Source organism: Erythrolamprus reginae, chromosome 9, assembly GCF_031021105.1.
Source record: "Erythrolamprus reginae isolate rEryReg1 chromosome 9, rEryReg1.hap1, whole genome shotgun sequence".
In the NCBI taxonomy this organism is placed as follows: domain Eukaryota; kingdom Metazoa; phylum Chordata; class Lepidosauria; order Squamata; family Dipsadidae; genus Erythrolamprus; species Erythrolamprus reginae.
In genome coordinates this window covers 57,678,258-57,696,672 of record NC_091958.1, presented here as the reverse complement: position 1 = coordinate 57,696,672, position 18,415 = coordinate 57,678,258, and the positions used below count along the sequence as shown (strand labels likewise).

The 18,415-nt window shown below is 58.1% G+C and overlaps 1 protein-coding gene across 6 annotated transcripts; it reads right to left on the bottom strand.

Moving 5' to 3' along the window:
• Positions 1 to 323: 323 nt before the first annotated feature.
• Positions 324 to 11,790, bottom strand: CIITA (class II major histocompatibility complex transactivator). 6 transcript variants are annotated; one of them, XM_070761476.1, is made up of 18 exons: positions 11,333 to 11,790; positions 8,599 to 8,697; positions 8,388 to 8,507; positions 7,954 to 8,013; positions 7,680 to 7,748; positions 7,488 to 7,529; positions 6,955 to 7,095; positions 6,684 to 6,803; positions 4,814 to 6,476; positions 3,955 to 4,128; positions 3,574 to 3,645; positions 3,306 to 3,386; positions 2,848 to 2,940; positions 2,301 to 2,384; positions 2,083 to 2,166; positions 1,662 to 1,745; positions 1,067 to 1,179; positions 324 to 751 (listed from the first exon to the last, which is right to left on the bottom strand). In XM_070761476.1, the coding sequence occupies exons 1-17, from the start codon at positions 11,673 to 11,675 to the stop codon at positions 1,104 to 1,106; spliced, it is 3,405 nt and encodes a 1,134-aa protein (XP_070617577.1). In that variant the 5' UTR covers positions 11,676 to 11,790; the 3' UTR covers positions 324 to 751; positions 1,067 to 1,103. The 6 variants fall into 6 exon arrangements, with proteins under 6 accessions (XP_070617577.1, XP_070617575.1, XP_070617576.1 ...); XM_070761474.1 differs by lacking the exon at positions 324 to 751 and having other exon boundaries at positions 1,087 to 1,306; XM_070761475.1 differs by lacking the exon at positions 324 to 751 and having other exon boundaries at positions 1,087 to 1,306; positions 3,574 to 3,642.
• Between the last annotated feature and the right edge of the window lie 6,625 nt (positions 11,791 to 18,415).

Here is an 18,415-nt window from a genome sequence, read left to right as displayed (position 1 = left end):
GCGCCGGTTTTTGAACCCCACCTCCAGACTTCCGTGTTTTTGCGATGCTGCAGGGGAATCCCAGCAGTGCAAAAACGGGCGCTTCGCTGGCAACAGAAGTCCGGAGGTGGGGTTTCCCAGCGAGGGGAGCCTCAGTGAAATCGCAGCATCACAAAAACACCAAAGTCCTCAAAACCCCACCTCCAGACCTCTGTGTTTTTGCGATGCTGCGATTTCACTGAGGCTCCCCTCGCTGGGAAACCCCACCTCCGGACTTACGTTGCCAGTGAAGCGCCCGTTTTTGTGCTGCTGGGATTCCCCTGCAGCATCGCAAAAACAGGGAAGTTCAGAGGTGGGGTTTCCCAGAGAGGGGAGCCTCAGGGGAATCCCAGCAGCGTAAAAATGGGTGCTTCGCTGGCAACGGAAGTCTGGAGGCGGGACATCCCAGTGGCGGCGACTTAGGTTTGTAAGGTGAAAAAGTTTGTAAGAAGAGGCAAAAAAATCTTAAACCCCAGGTTTGTATCTCGAAAAGTTTGTATGACGAGGGGTTTGTAAGTCGAGGTATCACTGTAGCTTCAAGTGGCCAAGCTTGGGAAACACTGCTCCATAGAGGTCTCTGCTAAGTAACCTCTGTTGCATCCCCCGAGACACACAAACCGTTGCCTTCGCCCTTCACAAAATGTGGGAGAGGATTCCTCCAGATCCTGTCCATGGAGGAGCAGCAGCAGCCCTCAGGGATCCCCCAGCAAGAGTGGAGCAGCAGGGCTTCCTCCTGAGGGAGAGAAAGTGGGGGTGGGGGGCAGGACTCTCTTAAAGGTAGGGGACTGCCATGGGGGAGGGGCTTTCCTAGCCTTGCATTGAGCCCTGGGGGGGGGGCAGGGGAGGCAAAGGGCTTATTCATTAGCTACATTGATGACATTGATTGAGATGAAAAGGGTGCGTGTGTCTCAAAGGGCCCATATTGATTCAATAGCGTTTTATGATTCATGAACGGGGGGGGGGGCTCCCGCCTGTAGTTCAGCACCTGCCCCACGGGGAGGGGCATGGAGTGGGCCCAAGGTAGAAGCGAGGGCAGGGAGACACTCACCACCGCAGGGTCCCAAGCGGCCGGTCGGGGGCTGCCCCTAAAACCTCCTGATCCGAGAGTCCAGCTGCTGCAGGTGATCCAGGACCCCGTGTGGGATGGTCGGGTTCCACAGCCTGGAAGGTGTTTTAGGAAGGAAAAGAATGAAAGACCTGTGGCCTCTCTGGTGTCTCCCACGTCTTCTGTCCCTGGGTCTTTTCTGCTATTCTCTCGTAGATGTGTTTCACCCCTATATTTTCTCTTCTTTCTTTAATACATTATAACCTTCATTGTGTATTATTGTGTATTGGGCAAAATAAATAAACAAACAAACAAATAAAGGCAAGGGGAATTGGTGGTTCTCCCTCCGGAACAAGAGGGTTATTATAGCTGTGAACCACCATTGATTGACAAAACAATCAATCAAAGAAACAAACCAATAAATGCCACCAGCAGCGGCCACTGAGGGCCGGGGGGGGGGGGCTTTCCTCCGTGTCTCCCACTCTGCAGCCGGCCAGGAATTGGGGGGCACAGATCGTCCCGCCCACACCCTCTTCCCAAGCTGCACCTGTTGAATCCCGTGCAGGCGGAGGGGCCGCCTGGGGCAGCCCACACTTACGCCAGGCTCTGAAGGCCGGGGCACCTCCTCAACCGCTCCGTCAGGCACCGGGCTCCGGCGGCCGAAATCTGGTTGCAGTGCAGGCTGGGGGGGGGGAAGGGGGGGAGAGGCACAGGCAGGATTACAGCCCCCCCTTTGCCAGCCCCCCCCTCGAGGCAGGCAGGCAACCAAGGGCTGAGCAGGGGCGGGAGTCTCAGCATCCTTTTCAAGGGCCGCCTGGCATTTGGGGGGAGGGGCTCCCCAAGAGCTGGGGGGGGCAGAAGTCTTCCTCTTTTCCACCCCCCCCCCCACTGAACGTCCACGCAGGCGGGGTGACTGTGCATCAGCTAAGGGGTGCCTGTGTCAAGACTGGTGGGTGCCAGTCCCGTGCTTTGAAACCCCCTCCCCGCCAGCCCTCGGCCAGAGACCCTGGCACACTCACTCCAGCACCCGCAAGGCCGACATCTGGGGCAGCACCTCCGCCACGTGCTCAGCACCCGCGTCCCCAATGTTGTTTTCGTACAAGCTGTGGGGGGCCGAAGCAAGAGAGAGAGGCTGACCCACAAGCCCCCTCCCCTGGACTCAGGCAAGGAAGGAGGGCCAGTCCCACAGAGGGAGACCACCCTCCTCAGCCCCCCCATCTGCCACTGGCTGGCTCACCTGAGGGTCTTCAGCAAAGGCAGGGAGGGGAGGGCTCCAACCAACACCTCCGCCCCCAGGTCACTGACCTTGTTCCGGGACAGGCTGGGGAGAAAAGAGGGTTAAACTCAGGATGGAGGGGGGCGTCCTCCTCCCCCTCCCTCTCTGGATGTGAGGCTGGTGTGGGGGGCACCCCCCGGGAACAGCCCCTTCCTCAATGAATGTTACTGTTTTTTATAATAAGGGTTTTAAACTTTTTTTTTTAACCATTAGTTTTGCACCATGTATTGTTGTTGTGAGCCGCTCTGAGTCTCCGGAGAGGGGCGGCATACAAATATAAATAATAACAATAACAACAACAACAACAATAATAATACTGTTTATAATCTTGGCTATCAGGTGCTTTGTCACTATTTCCTGTCCCAGCCTGCTTCTTTTGGCCAGGTGCCAAACACAAACCTAAACACACTCAATCCATCACACACACACAAACAGAATGTCCACCGTGATTCTCTGTGTGTGTGTGTGCGTGTGTGGCATTTCTGGAGCTGAGGGACAATGAACCCACTTCAAGGTCTCCAGCGACGCCAAGCGCGGAAGGACACGGGTGAGGGTCTCCACCCCTTCGTCTCCCAGGCCGTTCTCCTCGGGGGAGTCCAAGCTGGGGAGAAAACAAGCCCAGACGGCTGCAGGGTCCGCTTCCCCCGAGGGTCTTTTGGGGGAGACCCAGGCCAGCCCCCCTCCCCCCCGTGGGACTTGGCTTTCCTTCCCGAGAAGGGGCTACAGATGCGAGGGTGTGGGGAGGGGGCCGGCAGGATTGGGAATATCCTGTAGCCCCTCTTGGAGGGTCTTGCCTGCCAGCCCAGAAGGGCCACCTGGACGGGGAGAGGAGGGGGGCCCACGGGGGCTCCCTCTTCCTGCGGCCCTGATGGTCTCGGTGCCTAAATCTGGCATCTGACAAAGAGGGGCCCCCTCCCTCCCCCAACTCCAAGACCCTCCCCCAAGAGGGGCCTGTGGCTCACTTACTCCAAGTGCCGAAGAGCCGAGAAGGCAACCAAAGAATCCGCCAACTTTTGGAAACCCTCCAAGCCAGAGGTGGGTCCGAGGCTGCAAGGCAAAGGGGGGGGGACAGTGGGTGCTGGACTCCTGACCCAAGGCCTCCCCCCCAGCCCAGGTGGAAAATGGAGGCTGTTGGGAGGTAGACTGCCTCAGCACAAAGAGGTTCTGCTTTCAACAGACGGCTGCCTCCACCTCCTGCTGCTTTCCACTCTTAAAAAAACACAGCTGAACTTACCTGAATTCCAGGTGCAGGAACCTAGCGATGGCTGGAATAAGGCGGCCGCCGGAACCTGCAGCGTCTTCCCTGCTGAACCAAAATGGGTTGGGGGCAGAGAGGGTCAGGCTGTGATTCTCCCAGAGGGCAGGGCCTCACCTGCTGCAGCTCCTACCCTAAGCGAGGCTCCTCCATCCTCCAGCACCTTCGGCTGGGCCTGGGGAGGGTGGGGGCTGGGCAGGCCGTCTCTGGCCAAAGCCCCCACAAGCTTTCCCCTGGCGGTCAGCACAGCACCTGCCCTCCCCCAGGCTCCGTTCCCCAAGTCAGGCCCAGAGGTGGCCCAGGATTCCACATTGCAGAGACCCCCCCTCAGCTGTGGCTGAGATGGGGGGGGCTTCTTACCCTTCTGCCATGAGTCTCTGCAGCTGCACCAGGGCGAGGAGGGCGTCCACGTCCCCCATCGTCTCCGCTCGGAACGGCAGCACCGGGAGCTTCTCCATGGCCGTGCGCAGGGCCTCCCTCTGCCCTTCGTCCCACAGGTGCCTCCAGAGCGCCACCGCCTCCCCCAGGGAGACCCTGCAAAGAGAGACGTCCTGCGGGAAACTGCCTCTCCCTCTGACGTGGGGGGGGTTGTCCTGCTCCCCCCCTGCCGCCGCTGCAGCTTCTCCCGGACCCTGGCTCTGCCTTTCCTGGCCCGGGAGTGAGCTCCAAAACCCTCCACGTCTGGTTCGTGGGCGGGGGCAGGTGGGCGGAGCGTCCCGGGCTCAGAGGGGTGGAGCCTCCCACTGCTGGCGCTACTGGTTCTTAGAACAGGGCCAAACCTCCCACCGCTGATCTGCTCTGAAGGACACACGGCAATGCCCGAGGAACCAGGTCCAATCTCCTTCTCGGACACCGACCGCCTCCCCAGACTGTGGATCGGTTCCCATCCAACCTTGACAGACCTTCCTCGCGTTGTTACCAAGATAATTTTTATGGGCCCACTCAGGTCACTGGGGGACAACCGAGACCCCTTCAGTTTAGGAATAAACCCCACCGGACGTCCCTCAGAAATAACCCAATTTTTTAGAAGCGTTCCAGATGTTCTCCCAGCCACTCCAACTGCAGCCTCCCCCTCCCCCAGGAATGGCCCCATCTAGGGTCACTTGCTAGAGCCGTTGCTCTTGGGCCCCTCCCTCTTAGCCCCTCGTCCTCAGTTCCAGGGACTTGAAGCCCCCCCCCTTTATCCAGAGGGTTCCACGCTCCAAAAACCTCCACCAACCTAAACCTGGTGACGTTCTTGAGGTCCACCAGCTTCCGGAGTCCGTCCAGGGGAAGGCAGCTGCCCCTCAGGTCTAAAGAGAACCTCTTGGAGGGACTCCTGCTCAACACAGAGTGCAGGACGCTGACGTCTGGTGGGCTGAGCGGAAAGCCCAAGAAGGAGAGGTCCGGTCCCAGCCCCAGCGTCACGTGGCTCAGGAGGTGGGGGTCTTCGGTTTCATGGACGCAGTGGAGCAGCTCCAGCAACAGGTCCGGACTGAAGTCCCGAAGGGGAAGTTTGCGGATGAACCGGGCGAGGCTTCTCTGCTTCCTGGCGATCATCTTCTCTGCACCGGACTCTCCTTCCTGGCCCAAGAGGAGAGAGCGGCTCCGCTCGTCCTTTAGGAACAGCAGCCCAGACAAGAAGCGGGGCACCAGGCCCCCCGGAGAGCGGAATCTCCTGAACCGGGCCCCAAACCCGAGGTGCTTGGTGAGCTTTTTGCCCTTCATCTCCCGGGCAAGGGTCAAATGCAGGGCCAGCAGGACGTTCTGGACCACGAAGCTGGAGAACTCATAGACCTCCCGATGCTCCTCCACGAGCCCAGTTTCCAGGGCGAACTCCTTGACCTCTGCGGAAGGGAAGTGCTCGCTCAGGAGGGCCTTTTGGCACCGCTGCCCGAGAGACCACGAGACCTCGGCCAAGGCGGGGAGGGCCCTGCTGCCTGCTGCCGAGGTGGCCACCTTCTGGAGGAGGTAGGGGACGAAGAGGCCGGTGAGGGTGGAGGGCAGCTCTCGGCCACCGCTCGCTTCAAGCACGGCCTGGCAAATGGACCGGCAGAGTCCAGGATTGCAGCAGTGGCTGAAGAGGTAAGGGGAGGCCCTGATCAGGCCGGCCTTCTGCTCCCACTGGGCAGAGCCCTCCAGAGAGCGGGCGAGGCAGAGCGAGGCCTGCTCCGTGGAGAGGCCCACCACCTCCAGCACCGTGTCCACCCGGGGGAAGTAGGGGGGCAGCCTTTCTTTGGGCCGTCCGGTCAGCAGGAAAGTGCAGCCGTTGAGCACCTTCCTCTGGAAGAGGGAGGCCAAGAGGGCGCCAAGGCCGTGGGCCGCTTCCCTGCAGGGCGGGCTCTCCGGGGAGGGGGAGGGGGGCGCGGAGGAGAAGCCCTCGGGATCCTTCAGGTCTCCCACACCGTCAAAGAGGAGCAGGACCCTTTCGGGCCTCTGCAGGAGCCTGGCGTGGACTTCGTGGAGGCCCTGCCAGGAGCCGCCCAGGGAATCCGCCAGCAGGGCCCGGAGGTCGTGGCAGGCGCCGTGCAGCAGGCTCAGCCTCCGGCAGTCGAACGGGAAGACAAAGTCGAACTGGGGCAGGTGGCCATCGGCCCAGTCCAGGCAGATCTGCTGGATCAGGGCGCTCTTGCCCGTGCCCGCCTTGCCCAGGACCACGATGACCCTGCCGCCAAGGCCGCTTCTCCCGGCCACCTGGAACAAGCTGCTCCTGTCCAGGGAGGCCTCCCACTTCTCCCCCAGGTGGCAACGCCTCAGGTCAGCGCCCCTCCCGCCCCGGCCGTCCAGCAGGTGCTGCACCAGGTCCCGCTCCAGGTAAAGGCGTCCCGGGGGCTGCCCGGCCTTTGGGCCCCACTCTCTGTGGAAATGCTCCTGCAGCCGTTGGCAGAAAGACCGGACCAAGCCTGGGAAAGGAGGGGGGCAGAGGGTCAAGGCCCAGCCAGGGGGCAGGGAAAGAGGCCGGGCCCTTGAAGGCAGCCGCCTCCAGCCTTCCCCCCCCCAGAATGACCCAGCCGGCTTGGCTTTAAGGAGACCCCAAACCCCTGCTCTGAGGACTCCAGCCTTGGCGCTCTGGTGGTCCCGAGACCCCACTCTCTTGGAGTCAGAATCACCTGGGGAGGCGGGGGCACGTGGGGGCGAGCGGGGCTGCTGGGCATTTTCGAGGGTGAAGATCATCTGGAAGTTGCTCTTATGGCCTGGGATGCACCAGAGCTCCCCCTCGGAAGAGGGTCCTGGAGGGAGAGAGAGAGGGTGGTGGTGGTGGATGGGGGGGTTCCCCTCGGCCCCCCCGCCTTCCTTCCCGCAGCAGAAGAGGGTTTTTGCACCCAGGGGTCCCGGCACAGCCGGTCCAGGGCTGGGATCTCTGGGGGGGCTTCCACATACCAAGCGCTTTCGGGGGTCTGCCCACAGGGCCCACAGTGGCCACCAGAATTTGCATGTGGAAGTCGGGTGGAGGGTCGGGGCCAGGGTTCAGCGGGAGGGCGAGGGTCTCCCCGCTCACAATGCAGAGCGCTGGTGGGTGAGCTGTCAAAGGAAAGGACGGTTAGGCAAGGGGGGCTCCGTGACGAAGTGAAAGTGGAAGACCCCCCCCTCCGCTTAGTCTGGAATGTTGGAAGGGTCGTGTTTCATTCCCTTGCTGCCTACAGATGCGAGGGGCTTCCAAGCCAGTGGCTGGGGATGATGGGAGTTGAAGCCTCAGGCCTGGGGAAGGGCTTGCCATTTTGTAGGGGGGGGACGCTTGGAGGGCAGAAGGCCGGAGTGGCAAGGCACTTTGAAAAGCCCCCATCGGGAGGGGAAAGAAGCAGGGGGAGGTGGGGGGTGTCTTCCGAGAGGGGAGGGGGCTTGGGGCAGGGGTCGGCCCCCATCTCTGCCCAGCCCAGTTCCTGAAGGAGACCCCGAGGACGCTGCCCACTCACCCAGCCTCGGGCGCTTGGCCTCGGGGGCATCGGAGGAGGGTCCTGCGGGAGGAGAGGGGCCGGCTGAGGTGGGGCCGAGTCCCTGCGGATGCTCAGGGGGCTGAGCAGGGGTCTCGGCAGCCAGCCTGGGGGTGGGTGTCCGTCACTCTCCGAACCTGAACCCGCCTCCAGCCCCCCTGCTGCCTCACTTACCCCAGTGGGCTTTGGCCTCTGCGCAACCCCCAGGCCCCTCGGCAGCCCCCACATCCCAAAAGAGGCTTTCTGGCGATGGAGAGAAGAGCCGGAGAGGACGGTTAGCATGGGGGCAGGCACCCCAGGATTAAGCAAAGCCCCGGGAGCCGGTCCTCATGAAGGTTGGGAGGGGTGGAGGAGCCAGGTGGCCCCACCCTCACCCGCCAATAGGCCCCCTCCAGGCCAGAGTCCTCCGGGGGAGCCCTGGAAGCAAAGCGGGGAAGGGGGGGCTCACCAAAGTGGTCGTCCACTGGGGCATCTTCCTGGTCTTTCAGCAGGTATTCAGCCAGGGCAGCTAAAGGTGGGAGGGGGGCAAGGAGGTGTGGGGGGGGGAGGAAACAGGACCTGAACTCTCAGGCACCACAAATCCTTTCCAAAGTGCAACATCCTCATTAAAGCGGGGACATTGTGCCCCCCCCCCCCATTCAATTCAGCTCCTGGTGTGGATGGTGAGGGTGTGTGTGTGCCCCCCAAGCTGTCCTGCCGGCTCCCCCCAAAGTCTTGGGCCGGGCATCCCGGGGTGACCTTTGGGCATTGGGACTCCCAAGTCGCATGGAGACGTGGACCCTTTCCCCCAGACACCCCCCCTGCCTTCTGGGGTCCTGGACTGTGACCTCAAGGGAGGGCACCCTCAGGCCGCTGACCGGCCCTCGTCCAGGAGGGACCCACCTATCTTGTCGTAGGCCTCCCCCATGTCGGAGCAGAGATAGACGACCTCTCCGCTCTCGTCCCTCTCCACTGTGAAAAAGACCTCGGGGTTCTCAGGGTCTTCGCTGACCCCTCCGGGCGCTTGAAGAGAAGAGTGTGTTGGTGACCCCCAGAGGCCTCCCCAGAGACAGCCCCCCCCACCAGGAGCTCCCCTTCAGCCAGGCCCAAGCACCTGCGGCTGCCCCGTCCATCTCGTCCATTGAGCCCGGGGCGGTCTTGCTCTGCAGGCAGGGGGTCTGCGGTGGGATCCCTCCAGGGCCGCTCACCTCACCTGGGGCAGAAACAGTGTGGGGGGGGAGAAGGGGAGGGAGCTCTTCAGCAGGGGACAACAGCCGACCTCCAGCCCCTCGTCTAGGGCCATTTTAAGGCGGGGGGGGGGGGAACGTGGCTTTGAGGACCCCCACCAGCTGCTTTGGAGAGAAAGGGCTAAAGGCCATTTCCCTTCCCTAACTTTTATGCCTGGATTCACTTTCCAGATGCTCTGGAGGAAAATGACACTGGGGGGATTTTTGAAGAAAAAGGGGCGCAGGCCCATGGCTGGTCCAGACTTCGCTTTATGGGGGGGGGGTTTACTGAACAACCTACGAGGTTCTGAAACAGAGTTTGCAATCTGGCTGGGATCAGTTTATTGGACCTCTGAGGGACCCCCGGGGGGGGCAAAACGTGGGGCTAAGCTGCACCACGCAGCCCCCGCCCCTTTTCCACCACGCCCCCCTCTTTGACCCCGAGGGCTCCAGAGGAAGAGACCCCACAGCCGTGCTCCTTCTTCACAAAAGGGGAAGAGAAAGGGGGCTCCCGTCTTCTGCCTTCTATAAATATCTGGGAGGGGGGGAGAAGAGGGGAGGGGCGACTCAATCTTAGCTCAAACAAGGAGGGCAAGAAAACATCCCATCTCCTTAGAAGACACCCTCACCCCACCCCCAAAAAAGAAGGACCACCGCTGTGCCCCTCTTATCAATTCAAAAGCATCCCATGATTGATGGTGGCGGCTGTAACACTGGAAAGACACGGAGGAGGAGGAGGAGGAGGAGGAGGGGCCGGTGGGCGGTCTGGAGCCTCTTTCAACCCCCCCTCCCAGGTTTAGCAAGGCTGGCCAGAGACCACATGGTTTGGCTGCAGCAAAGGAGCCTCCGTCAAGCTCAAACATCTGAACCGAAAAGTGACCGACATTTGCCCGTTGCCTTCCTTTAAAAAAAGGGGGCAGCTGGCTGCACGCACAGAACCAGCAAGAGCTGCAAGACCCCCCTGCAATACTCAGCCTCTAAGAGGGGAGGGGGCTGCCTCCTCCTGCTCCCCCCCTGGGAATGTGAAGGCAGGGTCAGCTGGCACCTTTCCCTCCCTGGGGGTCACTCACTTCCCTTCTCCACCAGCCACACCACCGGCTAACCCTGAGAGCACCATCGGTGAAGAAGGGGGGAGGGGTCTTCCAGAAGCCCCCCTCTCACCCCCTGGCTGGCAAAGATCGGGGAGCAGAGAGATGAGATTCTGGGGGAGTGAGAGGGGGGGGAATGAAAACCGACCTTGCAGGAAACTTTCCAGCCACCCTCCCTGCCAAAAGCCTGGCTGGGCAAGCTCCGGGAGACGAGCCATCCTGGAGGCCGTGGGGCAAAGTGGCCAGGCTGCCCGGTCCTTTTGCCTCGCCCAGGTGGCTGCCCGTAACGGCAGGAAAATCCCAGCAGGGAGCTCGGGAGGGAGGAATTCCCCTTCGTGTCAGAATCAGAAATAATCTACCGAGTTTGGCAACTCCCTGGCTGCCCGGCCAGCCCCCTGCCCTGCTCCTCTGCCCGACCACGTGCCCTGCAGGGCTGGGCACCTACCGTCCAGGTGGCCACACATACATGGCTTCAGGGCTCGGGCGGAGGAGAGTTCCTCCAGCTGCTCTCGGGTGTGCAACCGACACACCAGAAGTGAAAGTGGCTTCGCGATTCCGATTCTATCGGGTCCACCCACTCGCCCCTTTGCATCTCCTCCCCCCTCTCCCCCCCCTTTGGCCCTCTTGGGGCTGCTCCTCCCACCCGCGACCCTTCCACCCGGGACAGGGTTGCCTCCCCAGGGGCCCCGGTGCACGGCTGTGGTATGGACGCGGGCACCAACACCACCGCGCAGGCACCAGTGGGCAAGGGCTGGGCGGGGAGCCGGCCCTGGTCATCTAACAGGGGACCCCCACAGCCAGGCCCCGGGGGAACTAGCAGGAGATCAAAGAAATGGGGCGGGTGGGGTGGAAGATGGAATAATGAACTGGCGCTCTGGACTACAATTCCCATCATCCTGTCACCCAGCACCTTTGTAGGGTTCCTTTCTCAAATTAAGGATTTTTTTTTTCCTGGTAATGGTTCCAAGATTTTAAAATGAGGTTCCAAAATGTCCTATTTATCACATTAAATTGAAACTCAGCAGTATTTAAAACATTTAAGATTTTAAAAAAGGCAGTTGGAGAAAAAAAACCTCGCTCATTTATTTATTTATTTATTTATTGGACTTTTATGCCGCCCATCTCCGAGGACTCGGGGAGGTTTACAACCTATAATAAACAATATACAATATCTTAGATCCAATTAATTAAATTTAAACCCTATAAAAAACAGTCGTTCCATTCGCTCAACGTATTCTCAACACTTTCATTGGCGGGGGGGTGGGGGGCAAGAATCTAATAATTTAATTCTCAGATAAGGTAAGTCCTACCGATTAGAGGGAGAAATAGGATTTATCCCACTTGAGAATTAGTGTTCATTGATTTTGGAATTAAATTTGAATTCACGTTAGGTTTAAGGACTTGCCTACTGCTTGAAAGACGGAGCCAGTGAAATTATCCGATTGGGCAGGAAGGAGGCGTCTCGCAGAGGGAGGTTGGATGGACCTTAATTCCCTTCCCACATAAATGCAGAGAATCATATGACGAAGCTTACCGGCCCAGTCTCTAGTCCTCAGTGAGGCATCTCCATTCTTAGCATTTTCCCTAGAATTGCTAGACACGGGTGAGGAGGGGGGGCAGGAGGAATTCGGTGGCCCAGCCTGCTTCCCAAACAGGGTCAGGGCGACTTTCCTTGCCAAATCCTCCACGTCGTCTTCGTAAACCAAGGTCTGGTAATATTCCCTGGATATGATCCCTTCCCTCAGCATGGAGTCCAGGAAGGCTCGAACCTGCGGGGCCGAAGCCGTTAACAAAACCTCCCTCACTTCCGGCAAGAGTTGCTTGAAAACGTCCATTCGGTCAGCAGGAGCGCTTGGATTCCTCTGAACTATCTGCATGGCACTTCCCTGTTTTTATAGGGATATTTCTATGATGGACGCGCGTCTGAGCAGGGCTCCAAAAAGATGAAGTGAGAAAAGGCCTTTGGTTTGGAGAATCTTCTCCGCCACCGTTTCCTCATTTCGCTGAGACACCAGAGCCTCCTCCAAGGATTCCCTCTCCCTCAGGTTTCCATGGTTTGAAATCATTCCTAAAAATTGACTTGGATGTGAATAGCCAAACTCTACATTGCAGGTGGGAAGCTTTGGTCTTTGGAACCCCCCCCCCCCAAGAGCGGGAAATTCACCGGAGCCGTTGCCAGAGTCAAATAGAGACTTTATTGTGTGTGTGTTTGAGAGCCAGGAAGCCTCGAGTGTGAAATTACACGTTTAATTGTAGGTGCTTAGTTGCAGAAGTGACGCTTGGCTGAGTTTCTGGACCTTCCCTGGATGCACTCCAACAGCAGAGGGGGGGGTTTTCACCCCCTCCCTTTAAATCCCCCCTAAGAGACTCCAGAACTGCATAAGGACATGAGAACCTAGGAAGAGCCCTGCTGAATGGGCCCAAAGCCCCTCGAGTCCGGCATTCTGTGTCCCCCACTGGCCCCCCAATTGTCCCTGGGGATCTTGAGCAGAAAGAGAAGGCAAGACCCTCCCTTTCCCTTGACCCCCAACAAATGGGACCCAAGGGAACCCTGCCTGCCTCCACCAACATAGAGGTGGCACATGGACATCTGTTTCAATAAGGGGGAGAAGGAAGGAAGGAAGGAAGGAAGGAAGGAAGGAAGGAAGGAAGGAAGGAAGGAAGGAATGAATATAAGAACCCAAGAAGAGCCCTGCTGAATGGGCCCAAATCCCCTCGAGTCAAACATTCTGTGTCCCACAGTGGCCCCCCAATTGTCCAGGGGGATCTTCAGCAGGAGGAGAAGGCAAGACCCTCCCCTTTGCAGCAGAGGGATCCTAGGCGGGGTGCCTGGTTGACCCCCAGGAAGATTGGAGGGGGGGCGCCAATGGCTGAACGGGAGCGAGGCGGATGGCAGGGGAGGGGGCCACTCTCCCACCCCAAGGAGAAGAGGGCCCTGCGGGGGCTGCCTGGGCTTGTGGAGGTTGGGGCAGCCCAGGACACATGCATCCCAAGGATCCCAGGGACCTCCCCCAACCCAAAGCAGGGAGGGCAGCCCAGCAGCGCCCAGGGCAGGAAGGGGGAAACGGGGCTCCCCACTGTCTGCCCGGCAGCCTCACTCGCACTCGCGCCCCCTACTCTGGTTTCACCTGTGGCCACCCTCGGAAGGCTCCTCCAGGGGGGCCTGGGGCGTTTCTGCCTCAAAGCCCTCACCCGGGCAGTCGGCCAGCAGACACACCTCCTAAACGCCTCAGGCCAGAATACCTCCAGGACCGCCTTCTGCCGCACGAATCCCAGCGGCCAATGAGGTCCCACAGAGTTGGCCTTCTCCGGGTCCCACTGACTAAGCAATGCCATCTGGCGGGATCCATGGGAAGAGCCTTCTCTGTGGCGGCCCTGGCCCTCTGGAATCAACCCCCCCCAGATATCAAGACTGCCCCCACCCTCCTTGCCTTTCGTAAACTTTTGAAAACCCACCTATGTTGCCAGGCATGGGGAAATTAGGCCACCCCTAAGCTATTGAAGTTTATGCAGGGTTTGTTTGGCTTGTATGATTACTTTTTTATAAGGGTTTTTAAATATTGGCTTTGTATTCATTGTATTGTGGGGTTTTTTCCTTGTTGTGAGCCGCTCCGAGTTCTCGGAGAGGGTCAGCATACAAATCTAATAAATGTAATATACAATACAATATATGAACAACGCAGGGGAATTCCAGTGGCTGGGCTAGGCAAATGCACGGCAGATACAAACCCCCTCTGCCTTCTTCACAAAGGTTGTGGGGGGTGGGGGGGAGCGGGGGGGGATAGGAGCTCCCCCCCCCTTTTTATGCCTGCGTCTCCTGCTGCAGATTTTCCAGGCCAGGTTTTGCATCTGGGGCTGGATTCCAGCGCTGTGACGTTGCATCCGTTCCTTGTAGCCATGAAGCCAGGTAGCTCGGCAGCACCTGGCAGGTGGGAAGGCAGGTGAGGTGGGAAACCCCGCTGGGCAGGTGAGGGTTGTCCTGAAAGAGCAGCCCCCACGGGGGACTTTGGCCCAGCGTCGCCCAGGAGCTGCCCAAAGGCGGCCAGTCTGTGTCCCAGCCTGCCCCTCTGGGTAGCAGCATCCCTGCTCCGGTCGCCATAGCAACGGCCAGGAGGAGGCAGGATATTGGGCGGATCCTGCTCACATCCGCAGAGGCCAGAGGAGGAGGAGGGGGAGACGGAGCCGAGAAGATGAAGCAGGTGGGGGAGAACGGGGGCGAAGGGGAGGCAGACCCGGGCGTTTATTATGGGCTGGCTTTGGACCGATGGGATGCGTGAGGCCGTGTGTAACAGCAGGGAAAGGGGACTCCCTGCCCAAGGGGGCTCCAGAACCCTCTGGGAGGAGGCTATCTGGAACGGAAAACCTTTTCTGGAGGGAGGCCCTGCGCATCGGGCCGTGCGCGCACATGGTGCTTCTGGAAAAGAAGAGGCAGGGAGACCCTCTGGAGGCACAAGGGGGGGGGGGGCTCAGCCCTCCAGTCAATACAGGGGCCCCGTGGGCTTCCCCAGACTGGGAAGAGGCCCCTCCACGCAGGTGGGAAGCAGGTAGAAGCAGGGGAGGACCAGCCTGGCCGGTCACAGGAGGAAGGGGTGGTGGGGGTGGGTGGGTGAGGGGGGGCAGAGCTCTGCTGGAGGAGGAGGGGGGGGAAAGAGGCCCGGTCCTGCCTCCCCTGCAGGGGCTTCTGAGCCTGGGTGTGCAGGTGATGCTCACACGAGGCCCCTCTCTTTAGCATAGCTTAGCAGACGACACGGAAGACGTGTCCCTGGACTTCGGGAATGAAGAGGAGCTGGCCTTGAGGAAGGCAAAACTCAGGTAAGGGGAGGGGCCTCTTCCAAATCCCCCCCACCCCCAAAGCCTTCTATGGGTTCTATAGAGTAGTGTTTCCCAACCTTGGCCACTTGAAGATATCTGGACTTCAACTCCCAGAGCGAATGCTGGCTGGGGAATTCTGGGAGTTGAAGTCCAGATATCTTCAAGTGGCCAAGGTTGGGAAAGACTGTTATAGAGAGGCCTCTGGTTGGTGTGTGATGCACAGGCAAAGCCTCTTTCGCAGTTTCTGCCTCACTGGTTGGAGGGTTTCCCCCCCCTGCTCAGCTGAATTTGGTAGAAAGCTTGTTCGAATTCTTGGCTTTGTAGCCGTCCTGGCATCACTGTTCTTAGGGAAGCTGAGTGAAGTATTTGGTGTTTCTGGCACTTAGTGGTCATTGCCAGATTAATTGGCTGTCCAGAATTGGGCTGCACACACGTTTAATATTTTTAAAAGATATTAATGTACATTTTAAAAGTAACAATAACAATTCTTTGTCACATACATTCTGTATCGTTGTATATTCTTTACAGCTGGAGAAACATAAGAGAAATTCCTTGCGTGTCCAATCACGCTTGGCCAATGAAGAATTGTATATTTTTTAAAAGTCTTTTCTTCTTGAGATCCTCTAGCTTCTTAAATGTTTTTCACTTAATAAAATCATGCTGCTTCTTTAGTGGGGTCAGCCGGTCTTTGGAAACGCTGACCAGTCTGACTCGGAGGGGGGGGGAGAGGGCACAGGAACTGGGATCAGAACTTTCTCCAAAGCTTTTTTCATGATCAGGTCTTGGGTATCAGCAACACCCTTAATCTGATTGACTATTTTAAATTCTTATCACGCTTTTCCTGTTGTAAGCCGCACGGAGTCCACAAGGAGGAGGGCAGCCTATCAATCAAATGAAATCAAATAAATATTGTTCCTGTAATTGGCCTAAGTGTTTTGGATTTGCTTTTAAAATTGCCTGATTATATACGGTGACCTTTGCTCTTTGGGTCCAGAACTGCCCGAGAGAGGCTTCTTCACTGAAATTCACAGGTGCAAATAAAAACATTTCTCCTTGCTGTTCTCTTGTGCCTACGGTTGCCAGGTAGGTAAATATTCGGTCACCTGATAATGTCCCAGGTGTCCTTGGAATCAGCCCAGCTGTAACCTGTTCACCTTTCTCCTCCTTCTCACCAATGTAAACACACCTGCTTTGCTCCTGCAGCGACGGAGCTTCCCTGGGAAACCAGGGGGCCAACCTCCAGCCAGACCCCTCTGGCCTTTGCCCTCCAGGGCAGCAAAGAAATCCTGTGGGGCTGTCCAGCCTTGGCAGCTTCCAGACCACTGGATGTCGGTTCCCTGCTAGGTACCCGCTGGCCACCTTCTTCCACCTCTTCTTCCGCGTGAATGCCATTGTGACCTACCTCTTCTGCGACTGGTTCAGCAAAAGCTTCATCGCCTGCTTCCTCCTCATCCTCCTCCTCCTCTCCTTTGACTTCTGGTCTGTGAAGGTAGGCCTCCTCCCGCTGGCCCCGGGTCACCCCGCCTCGCCGGGCCCTTCGCGATGCCCAGGGAGACAGGCGGCCCCCGAGCTCGGCTTCACCCTCTCTCTTCCTCTGCTTCGTAAAGTTTATTTAGTGCTCTTGTTGTGGGCAGATAAAGGAAGTAAACACTGTATTTGCTTTACTGGGTGTGAGTTTGTTATTTATCGGGTGCCAATTATGGAAAAGGCAGTTTGTTCTCCTAGATAAAAGGAGAAAGTGACCTTTGGGACTGTCTCCTGCCTCATCTACCCCACCGGGCAGTCAGTCCCACAGTCGGCCTTCCCCAGGTCCCATCGGCCAGAAAATGTCGTCCGGTGGGGCCTAGGGGAAGAGCCTTCTCTGTGGTGACCCCGGCCCTCTGGAACAAACTCTCCCCAGAGATACGTACCGCGCCCCCCCCCTCCTGGTCTTTCACAAAGTTCTGAAGACCCCCTCTGCCGGTGGTCATGGGGGGCCACGAGTGATGAGATTGTCTCTGGCCGATATTAGGAATGATTGGATTGGATGAATGTGTGTGAGTGTATATGGGGTTTTAAACACTTTTAGTAATTTTGCAAAATTCTTTTTAAAGTAATGTAGATTTCTTTATATATATACATTTGCATTTATAACGTTTTACGCTGCCGAGTCATCTCGAGAAGGGCAGCATAGAAATCTAATAAATGAATAAATGAATAAATAAGGGCGTGGGGGGGTGCGATGGTGCCTTGGGCATCACCCCCAGTCAAGCGACTGGACGAGTTAATTGAACGGCCAGTTGCAGCAGATGCAGTGAAGGAGACCGGTCGAGTCCTTCAGGATTGGGCGGCATGCAAGTCGAAGGAAGGAAGGGACGCATACATATCCCCTAGCTTTCCAGCCCAGGACCTGTCAGGCCACCGGTTCCCTTCTGACCAGCCGGCAGTCACAGTGTTGAGTCCTCGATCGAGATGGACGAGTCACAAGCGGCTTCTCCAAGTGACGGCCAGGGGAAACGGGGAGGGGCTGGTCCTGGGGGGCCCCACGTGCTGGTAGCTGAGACGGGAGGGGCCTCCTGCCTTTCTCCAGTCCAAGGAGCCCCCCCAAACCCACCTCTTTGTCCCCGTCCGTCCCCCTGAAGCGCCCACTGTTCTTTCTCCCTCTGCCCCACCAGAATGTCACTGGGCGGCTGCTGGTCGGTTTGCGATGGTGGAACCAGATCGACGAGGACGGGAGGAGCCACTGGGTCTTCGAAGCCAGGAAGGTAGCCCTTGACCGGGTCTCCTTTGGGGCCCTTTGCTCTGCAACTGCGGGGGGGGGGGAAGCCCCCCCCGGCACACCTGGGCATCTCCCTCCCAGCCTGGGGTCATGACCCCCAGCTAACCCCGCGATGCTTGGGAACCAGGGGATTTTTTTTCCATTTCTGGCCTGGGAAAGGGAGGCGGGAGGAAAGTGCCTATTGTTCCAAGGGGATGCGGCGGCTCAGTGGCCAAGATGCTGAAGGTCCAGCGGTTCGAATCCTCAGTGCCACCTAACCGAGTGATGAGCTCCCGTTGCTTGTCCCAGTTTCCGCCAACCCAGCAGCCTGAAAGCAAGTAGGAAATTAGGGGCCACTTTAGAGGGAAGGTCACCGGGCTCCGTCTGCCTCTGGCGTTTAGTCTTGCCGGCCAGCTGACCACAGACACGTCTTGGGGCAGCGCTGGCTCTTTGGCTTGGAAATGGAGATGAGCACCGCCCCCTAGAGTCAGGAACGACTAGCACACGTGTGTGGGGAAACCTTCAAATTTGCATTTCAAAGAGCTTTTTTTAAAGAAAGTTTTTTATTTATAGTTTTCAGATACAATTAGAAAAAGCTCTCAAAAAATCTCCTTTGTGTCATGTATTTCAATGCCCCCATGATCTGGTACCAGAGGCCGTTCTGCCTTGTTTCTTTTTTGGATCCATTTGTACCGTTTCCCCCGTGGTTTATTCGCTCCGTTGCCTTTTGCTTTACGGATTGTTTGGTCTCTTCTTTCGGACCCTACGAACCCAATCAAAACAATCACATTTTGAGGAAGTTGCCTTGCTGGCCGGAGGAAGTGAATCTGCTTTCTTAACATGAGACGGTATCTGTTCCCGTTTCTGCTGAACGTGGCCGTCTTGAGACCAACGTCCACAACGGCATTTTCCTAAAACAATTTGCTTTTCTCTTCTCTGCAGGGCCCCTCTGCTGTGGCTCCCCCCACGGAGGTAGAGGCCCGCATCTTCTGGCTCGGGCTGATCGTCTGCCCCGTCATCTGGATCCTCTTCTTCTTCAGCAGCTTGTTGTCTCTGAAGCTGCAGTGG

Bases quoted from the DNA above. Each gene is read 5' to 3' on its own strand.
- CIITA (XM_070761474.1), bottom strand. From the start codon at position 11,675: ATGCAGATAGTTCAGAGGAATCCAAGCGCTCCTGCTGACCGAATGGAC. The intron at 8,508-8,598 runs GTGCTTGGGCCT...CTTCTCTTCAAG, and splicing joins GATGGACGGGGCAGCCGCAG to CGCCCGGAGGGGTCAGCGAA. The intron at 3,387-3,573 runs GTAAGTTCAGCT...TTTGCCTTGCAG, and splicing joins TTCCTGCACCTGGAATTCAG to CCTCGGACCCACCTCTGGCT.